Below are 10000 nucleotides of genomic sequence, written 5' to 3'. Positions count from 1 at the left end.
ACACTGCACGAAACCACACAGACTCGCACAAAGAAATATGTGCATCCCAACAGGCCTGCTAATAGAAATGCATCCCCACTAAGATCCAATTACTGCCTTGCTGTCCAACCATAATGGCTGGCCCTGTGGGCCTGCGTCACTTCATCAGACATGCTGCATGTGTAAACATGAGTCCTCATGAAATGCCTGATCTCAGAAGCGATTGTTTCTCTATAGCAGTGGTTCTCAACCTATTTTGTACAAACCCTACCTTGACCTCATCCTAGGCTGCCCAATGCCCCCTTGACCTCATCATAGGCAATCCAGCACCCCCCTGGACTTCATCATGCGCCTGCCAAAGCCCCCCTTGGTATTGAGGAATACAAATAGACTAATACTCCCACAATGAGACCTAAACCCCACGCCCACTTAGCTGTATCTTTCTCAACGCCCCCCTAAGGCTTCCCAACGCCCCTGTTGAGAAACGCTTCTCTCTATGATATGCATTACTGTTTGCTAACATTATCTAAACAACAATGAATATGTCTACTATATCTGCCATCTGTGCCTACTGTTATCCATGTGGCCAGATGAAGAGACAGTGCTGCTCCATATGTTCCCTCATCTATCATCAAGTAAACATTTGGAACATATGCCGCTTGCAGTACATAATGTAGACTGATAAAGCCCACCGGAAAACTTCACTATTGGTTGAAAGGATTTTACTACCATATTCCTTAGTTATTTATGACTTGGTCATTGACATTCTGGTAACAACAAACTTATAACAGGGGTGATTTCTTAGTATTAAAAACATCAATCTTACCCAATGATATAGCCTACATACTGTACATACTGTATCTACACCAGTGGAAAGCTGTAATAGTCACTGAAAATACTATCATAGTACCGTTTGTGCTACACCACTGTGGCGGTGTACAGGGCCTTTAGTAATACATTACGACTTGGTCATTGCCATTCTGATGACATATAATTCATACCATGGGTCATGTCTTACTGGGATAATGTCTATAGTATCTGAGTATCAGTCTTACCCTATGATGTACATGTCTGTTTTCTTACCCTATGATGTACATGTCTGTTGTCTTACCCTATGATGTACATGTCTGTTGTCTTACCCTATGATGTACATGTCTGTTGTCTTACCCTATGATGTAAATGTCTGTGTTGTCTTACCCTATGATGTACATGTCTGTTGTCTTACCCTATGATGTACATGTCTGTTGTCTTACCCTATGATGTACATGTCTGTTGTCTTACCCTATGATGTACATGTCTGTTGTCTTACCCTATGATGTACATGTCTATCTTGTCTTACCCTATGATGTACATGTCTGTTGTCTTACCCTATGATGTACATGTCTATCTTGTCTTACCCTATGATGTACATGTCTGTTGTCTTACCCTATGATGTACATGTCTGTTGTCTTACCCTATGATGTACATGTCTGTTGTCTTACCCTATGATGTACATGTCTGTTGTCTTACCCTATGATGTACATGTCTGTTGTCTTACCCTATGATGTACATGTCTGTTGTCTTACCCTATGATGTACATGTCTGTTGTCTTACCCTATGATGTACATGTCTGTGTTCCCATCTCCCACGTTGAGGCCCAGCAGAGAGGTGATGTCATCGGGAGGCATAGCGGAACCCACGTTCCAGGTAATGATGTGTATCCTGAAGAGGAGTGGGGGGGAGGGGTAGAGAGAGAGAGGTGGTGGGAGAGATAGAGAGAGAGAGAGACAGAGAGACAGAGAGAGAGAGAGAGAGAGAGAGAGAGAGAGAGAGAGAGAGAGAGAGAGAGAGAGAGACAGACAGACAGACAGACAGACAGACAGACAGACAGACAGACAGACAGACAGACAGACAGAGACAGAGAGGGAGAGAGAGAGAGAGAGAGAGAGAGAGAGAGAGAGAGAGAGAGAGAGGAAAAAAGAGAAAGGGAGAGACAGACAGACAGAGAGAGAGAGAGAGGGAGAGAGAGAGAGAGAGAGAGAGAGAGAGAGAGAGAGGGGGAGAGAGAGAGAGAGAGAGGGAGAGAGGGTTGCCAATTAAATAATCACAGAGTAACACCTAGTATCAGCAGGAAGCCAGGCCTCACCAGTGTCTTCCAGGCGGCAAAAATCACATCATGTCTCAATCACATCTCTTGCATATTATGAATGGAAATGCTGCAGGGGTGACTTTTATATCTATTTTTATAGATGATCTGTTTTATACTTTTATTGGATAGGACAGTGAAGAAATGATAGGAAACAAGTGAGACGGAGAGAGAGAAATATGGGTTAGGGCTAGGAAATGACCCGGGCTGTAGGGCTGCACAATTAATTGAAAATAATCGAAAATTGTGATTTAATCGGGGTATCGAAATCATGACTTCAATCGTGACAATAGTGACCTGCCCTCAAGAGCGTCCTTGAAGCCAGAACATACTGACAGGCTAGTGTCTCCATCCAGAGATGTGTTCCCTGCTATTGCCTTTTACATAATTATTATAATTCATTTTATTTTGCTCATCCCGGATATAATTCATTCTTGGCTATATTTCACTTTGTTATAATTTTTAAAGGATTCTGCAGAGATCAATAATCGTGATTATTATGATTTTGATCCAAATAATCGTGATTATGATTTTTGATGATCGTGCAGCCCTACTGGGGTGGATTCAAACCTGGGTCCCCATGGGCAGTTAACCTGGCTATGAACGGCTGCACCTGCACACTGCACAACAGCACCCCCACAGCACTCACATTTAGCCCACTAAATATATTCCAGACACTGTACCCACTAAATAGACAAGCTAAGGTGCGTACTGAGTACACACAAACACACACACACATACACACGCACAAACACACACACACACAAACACACGCACAAATCCAAACTGCTCACACACATACACCCTTTCACACACTACGATGCGTACCACAACACAACACAACAGCAAACAAGCACACACACAAAAACAACTGTCCAAACATTTCCAAACACAACTCACCTGAAGTCCTCCACCACCTGTGCCTGAGTGTCGGCGGTGCCGGCCACGGACATGGCCCTGTGGGCATGGAGGGGGTCCACTGAGCGGGGAGGGGGCCTGGCGGAGGGGGCCTGGGGCAGCGAGGCGGCACGCATGGCCATGGGGCTACGGGACCCCATGTGGTGGGGCAGGGGGCCCTTCAGAAGGGGCTTGTCACCGGGCCCTGGGCCCCCCTCCGAGGGGGGTCCTCCTGAGGGGCCTCCAGGAGCTGTGGGCTGGGGCTTGGAGTTGGTGGATACCTGGGCGCCATCCGGGGCATCTGAAGCAGGCGGGGCGGCGGTGGATGAAGGGGCAGTTGCAGGGGCAGGGGCAGGGGCAGGAGCAGGGGCAGGAGCTGGAGCTGGCTTGGACTCTGGGAGTCCGGGCGATTTGGGCTCGGAGACGTCGATGGAGCCCTCTACGCGGGCGGCCCTCTGTGGTCGGCGGGGGCGACTCGGGGGTGGGGCGAAGGGCGAGGGGTCAAAGGCGGATTCGGGGGGAGCAGGAGACGGGGTGCTGCCATCTGCCTGTTTCTGGTCCTTAGTTTCCATGTTATCTGGAGAAGAAGAAGAAAGGAGGAAGAGGAGACCAACATTAGCACACATTACCCTGATGCATGGTGGGTCATAATATATATGCACTAACCCAATACATAGCATCCATAACACACATTACCTTTATACATTCAATAAGTCGGCCATCCGTGCAGTTCTCATGCTTTCAACAAAATTAGGTGCCCACCCACCATACTCATTAGGGAGAAAGCACAGGAGAATCATCCCTGAATTGTGAACGTTGAGTGGCTTATTTGAATGCAATGATGCATGGTAACGCAATTCATACCATACATAACACAGATATATAGCAAGCCATAGAGATACATACTATATAATAATATAGAACACATTAACTCAATGTATAGCAACATAAACACACATGACCCTGATAATTCGATTCATGTGGTTTCATTATGCACTATATGGGATATAGTAAGTAGGCCTATCTCTCTTCTACTCTACACTGCTCACTTCTTTGCACGCAGGTTTAAAACTGTCCACGTGTAAGTCCACAGAAAATAAGTGATATGCATGAGTTCAGTATCTAATAAAGGCAGAGCGCATGCAAGTGTATGTGAATATTTATGTAATATATTTGTGACAGTTGGTAGAACTTCACAGTTCTCACATTGGGTGCCAAAACTCAAGAGACACCGTCTGTTTAGTGCCCCTCCCATGGGAACACACATAACTTACAGTATGTGTCCAGCCATAGGAAAACAGGCCACAATTAGGGCCGGGGGGGATGCTGAGTTAATCATAGGTCCTGAAAATACAGATTCTACACAAGCATACACACTCTTTACCATGATTCCTCACACATAGCAATTTGATGATATCTGATGAATTTGTGGCCTTTGGAATGTGTTTGATAGCCCTTTCATGCAGATAGGCTCGCCAACAATTCACTATTTGCTGAACCAGCTTAACTACAGCATAGCAGCATTGCTATGACATTACCGAGAGTCTACCTAAGTAACAGATTAGGACATGGTCATTACTATTTTGGCAACACAGTTAAATCAGTCCCTCTGCATGAAATGGTTTTAGTAGAAACAAGAAAATCAGCTCCAAAAATCCCTCACCCAGGGAGGACATGACGTTTGCCCTTTTAATGACAAAATGCTTTTCGATAAACCAATGCTGATGTAGAATGAAGAATGGAGTCGCTAATACAAGGCCTCAACTTGCACATTGTGCAAAAAACTAAACCACAAAAAATTACATTACATTACATTTGGCAGTATCAGGTTTCACTGATACTAATAATTAGTCAACAGTAGTTTACGGATACACAGTCACAGGGTTGCAGATGGGCCAGTGACGTTTCAGCAGTAGCACATATCAAGGCGGCGCAACAACAACCAGTGCCACTATTGTAAGATTTTTGTTTGTTTGTCTGCTTTAGTGGACTATCTACTAAGCATATTCATTCCAGCATATCAACCACCGATTACTAATTAATTCATTGTCATTACATGCCATTACTCCACTTGACGGCTGAGCCCAAAAAAAAGAGTCTTTCACCCAGATACAGAGATACAGTACGGTAAGTAAAACAGAAGCATAACACTTACAGGCTGTGATACACTTGTGCTCTTCTCTTTGGCTAGTGAGCAGTTTTGTCCTACCTTATAGACATCTGCCTAGCTATTTAACCCTTTCTTAGCATAGTGATGGCACCACCCACAGCAATTACTGCACACAGGCCAGTTTCAGGGGGTGTGTCCTTCCTGATAACTCTAACAAGATGTGATAGCCCACACATGAAAACGTGTGGCACTGGGATTGAATTCTGCCCTGTGAATTTTGAATTTTGAATTGAATTGTGCCCTGTGGTCCTGTGTGCAACTGTTCCGCCACTGAGTGCACCAGACGTAAGAGTGCAACTTCATCATCTAGTAGCTGTTTGCAGGATGGCAATTTCAAAACAAACTCAATATGAAACAGGAGCTTAGTGACTTCCTGCTTTGTTAAGACTTGCTGGTTTGTTAAGACTTGCTGGTTTGCGAAAGGTCACACATTTTAAACCAGCATCAAGGTGCCAAATTAAAACCGCACTTAAGGCAGCTGCATCTTGTAGCGGTCAACAGCATGATTCTTTCTGAGGAAATCAGCCCGAAACAGGAACTTAGTGAGTTTCTGGTTTGCTCTCTTCACTGCCTGATAAGTCACAAACTTTAAGCACGCACTACACTGTCAAATGAAAACCTCAGATTAGGACTGCTGATTCATCATCTTGTAGCAGCTGTTTATCTGCATGGGGCTGTATTCAGAGAAACTCAGTCATTATGTTTGAAACAGGAACTTAGTGAAAGCCCAACTGGGAAACTCCCATTGTCATTGTGACACAGCACAGAAGTGAACACTGCACACAACGAAATTGCATTTATGCCTCACCCGTGCAAGGGGGCAGCCCTCAGTGGCGCCCCATGGGGAGCAGTGCGGTGGGACGGTACCATGCTCAGGGTACCTCAGTCATGGAGGAGGATGGGGTAGAGCACTGGTTGATTACTGCCCCCACCAACCTGGCGGGTCGGGAGTCGAACCGGCAACCTCTGGGATGCAAGTCTGACGCCCTAACCGCTCACCCATGACTGCCCAGTGATCTGTTGGTCTGCTGTTTTTATTGCCTGACAACCAGAGTTGTATAAAGCAGAAGTATAAGTATAAGTTATCTTACAGATGTAATTACAATAATAATAATAATAATAATAATACATAACTATTTTCCATTTAAGATGGACAGTGGCCGAGACTACAGCATTAGTTACACAAGGGTAGTGAGAGACTTTCACACCTTTCACAAGACAGATGGACAGAACAGAAGAGAGGCTGGAGAGAAAAGACACGGTTTGAGATATGCATAAGACTAACCGTCGTATCCATGGTGACTGATTAACAACTGATAGTTATTCATTTCAGAGTTTGTGTTTTAATGCAACACTGTGCTCCGTGCTCTTCGACCACATGCAAATGCAACACAGAAGCACAGAAGCAGGGGACACAGAGAGGACAATCAACACATGCACCGGTTTCAGGTTCAACTACACAAATGTAAAGCAGTGAAACAAAACAGTTTCGGAAAGTGGTGTACAGTTTCAGGAGTTGATGCAGTCGAGAGTGCGAATATAAGAATGCCTCTGTCCACAAATGAAAATTTGTCTTCAGGTTCACCACAAAAAAACATACAGTACTGTTTAATTTGCTTGACATGGCAGTCCACCAAACGGAGAAGTCAATGCTGTGGCCCAAGCTGGACACTATCAATTTCTAGAGACCAGAAAAAAACAATCCTCACATGCCAGGTAGATATTGTTCAGACTGTAACACTATAAATAACAACTAACATAACACAAAGACAACTGACTCCATACATAAAACAAAATAAAAGTCAAAACCGGGGCCCAAACTGGACAGTATCACTTTCTAGAGACCCAAAGAACCCAATACTCCCAACAGGTCAGGTACTGTTCATCAGCGGTGTCCAGAAGCCGGCTCAGAAGTAAAAACTATGCCACAGTGTCCTTCCTGCCACAGTTGACTTCACTGAGAAACTTGTTTTGAGCAGCAGAGTTGTATAAAGCAAAAGTAGAAGTACTGTTACAAATGTAATTAAAGCCGCGAGCGGCGATGACGGGCCCTCGCACCTACGGCTCAAGGCGGGGCATATCACCCCATCTCATCCTGCCCAAAACAAAAATGGAGTCTCTACGCCGTTCGGTTCACGAGATACAGCTATTTAAGAACTCCACTTTTACTGCAGTTCATTTGCCTACCACATGGTGGCGCTATATCAGGTTGCCATATTAGGCATATAGAAAAAGTTATATTCATTATATTAATGAACACATGTGTTTGCACTGTTTTATAAACACTGCAAACTAAAATGGTGGCCAACTTCCTGTTTTAAAAAGAGGTCCAATTACCTCACTTCCTGTTGGGTGTGGCCATGGCCTCTTGTAGACTTTTTTGCTTGTCTTAGTGAGATACACAACCTCATAAAGTTTGGAGTCTGTAGCTTCAACTTTATGCCAGTCTGGGCCCATAGGCCCAGGACTTATGGGGGCGCTACAGAGCCCATATGCTGAGTTAGGGGTGGGGCTTGTTTCGAGAGGTACATGCTGCCCTATCAAACACCTGTGCAAAGCAACGTTGAAAGATATGCATGGCAACCCCCTCAGAAAGGGCACAGTAGAGGCACATTTTCTGTCAATTTGTCATCAGAATTCATCAAGCCGCCATCTTGTTTTCTTCCAACATATTGAAAATTCCTTCGCAATATATCATCTGCTATGTCGTAAGATCATTTACAAATTGAAACGAAACCGAACAGTTGTACGGTTCAGGACAAGTACATCAAAGTTCATGGTATGACAATTTTGTCGTATGTCAAAAGTTGCATTTCATGTCTAATTACCTCACTTCCTGTTGGGTGTGGCCATGTCATCCTAAAGACTGTTTTGATTGGCTTAGTGAGATACACACACACACAAATTTTGGAGTCCGTAGCTTCAACTTTATGCCGGTCAGACCCCATAGGCCCATGACTTAAGGGGGCGCTACAGAGCCCATGTGCTGAGTAAGGGGTGGGGCTTGTTTTGAGAGGTACATTGTGTCCTACCAAACACCTGTGCAAAGCAACATTGAAAGATATGCATGGCAACCACCTCAGAAAGGGCATAGTGGAGGCACATTTTCTGTCATTTTTTCATCAGAATACATCAAGCCGCCATCTTGTTTTTTTACAACATATTGAAAATTCCTTCGCAATATATCATCTGCGATGCCGTAAGATCATTTACAAATTAAAATAAAACCGAACAGGTGTACGGTTCAGGAGGAGTACATCAAAGTTCATGGTATGACAATTTTGTCGTATGTCAAAAGTTCAACTTCAAGTCCAATTACCTCACTTCCTGTTGGGCGTGGCCATGGCTTCCTGTAGACTTTTTTGCTTGTTTTAGTGACATACACACCCCCAAAAAATTTCAAGTCCGTAGCTTCCGCTTTATGCCGGTCCAGGCCCATAGGCCCATGACTTAGGGGGGCGCTACAGAGCCCATGTATTGAGTTAGGGGTGGGCTTGTTTTGAGAGGTACGGGGTGCCCTACCAAACACCTGTGCGAAGCAACGTTGAAAGATATGCATGGCAACCCCCTCAGAAAGGGCACAGTAGAAGCACATTTTCTGTGATTTTTTCATCAGACTTCAGCAAGCCGCCATCTTGTTTTCTTACAACATATTAAAAATCCCTTCGCAATATATCATCTGCGATGTCTTAAGATCATTTACAAATTGAAACGAAACCGAACAGTTGTACGGTTCAGGACAAGTACATCAAAGTTCATGGTATGACAATTTTGTCGTATGTCAAAAGTTGACAAAAGTTGAACTTTAAGTCCAATTACCTCACTTCCTGTTGGGTGTGGCCATGGCATCTCAAATACTTTTTTGCTTGTCTTAGTGAGTTATACAAGCACAAACAATTTGGTGCCAGTAGCTTCAACTTTATGTCGATCCCGCCCCATAGGCCCATGACTTAAGGGGGCGCTACTGAGCCTCTGGGCCGATTTGGGGGCTGAGCTTTATTGGAGTCCATCGTGACACCATATCCAACACCTGTGCCAAGTTTCGTTCAAAGTTACGCATGGCAACCACCTCAAAAATGGCCCAACGTGCGGGAAAAATGTATCACAAAGCAAGAACAATAGGGCCTCGCACCCTCCGGTGCTCGGGCCCTAATTACAACACTAGTGGTATATTTACATTTCAACTATGTAGTATCATACTACTAGTGTTGTAATTACATCTTTAAGAGTACTTCCATTTCTATTTTACACAACTCTGGGGTGAGTTTCTCAAAAGGGAAGTTGTTAGCCTGTTAGCAACTTTGGTAGTAGCCAATGGGTTTCGAGAAATTCACCCCTGGTCTTGAGTACTACTCGTTATGATCAGCTGATTCAGAGCTACAGTAGTTAGATCAAACTTGTGGCAGCGTTTTTTACTTTCTGAGATTGACAGACACCTCTGCTATTCACTGTAACACTCATAAAGCATTCATAGAACTCTGACTCACTCACCCACCGGATAAGGACAATGCCAGCTCCGCGACAACAAACATGCTCGCTGTTCTGTTCTCCTGACAACACGACGCTCTTAAAGAGACGCAGGCAGGCAGGCAGGCCAGGCCAGGCAGAGTGCTGATTACTCTCCCCTTCAAAAGGAAGGTAATTATTGGTGACGAAGCCCCCACATGCACCTTTTCATGAAGACAATACGGGGAGAACAAGGAGCCCTGTGAACAGACACGAGGACACACTACACATGCATGCATCTACACACACACCACACACAAGCAGAGACACCATACACACACCCACGCATGCACGAAGACGACACACACACACACACACGCATT

General features: G+C 44.7%; 1 protein-coding gene across 1 annotated transcript in view; it reads right to left on the bottom strand.

Moving 5' to 3' along the window:
* Window positions 1-10000, bottom strand: part of inpp5jb (inositol polyphosphate-5-phosphatase Jb) — a 65980-nt gene that overhangs the window by 32970 nt on the left and 23010 nt on the right. The window contains exons 2-3 of the mRNA XM_063195497.1: window positions 3005-3578; window positions 1573-1680 (exon numbers count right to left, since the gene is read on the bottom strand). Coding sequence (XP_063051567.1) covers window positions 1573-1680; window positions 3005-3573 — 677 coding nt within the window. The 5' untranslated portion in view covers window positions 3574-3578. The remainder of the gene's footprint in view (window positions 1-1572; window positions 1681-3004; window positions 3579-10000) is intronic.

The sequence above is a fragment of the Engraulis encrasicolus genome, chromosome 3 (assembly GCF_034702125.1).
Source record: "Engraulis encrasicolus isolate BLACKSEA-1 chromosome 3, IST_EnEncr_1.0, whole genome shotgun sequence".
Taxonomy (NCBI): Eukaryota; Metazoa; Chordata; class Actinopteri; order Clupeiformes; family Engraulidae; genus Engraulis; species Engraulis encrasicolus.
This window is presented reverse-complemented; position numbering and strand designations above follow the sequence as displayed.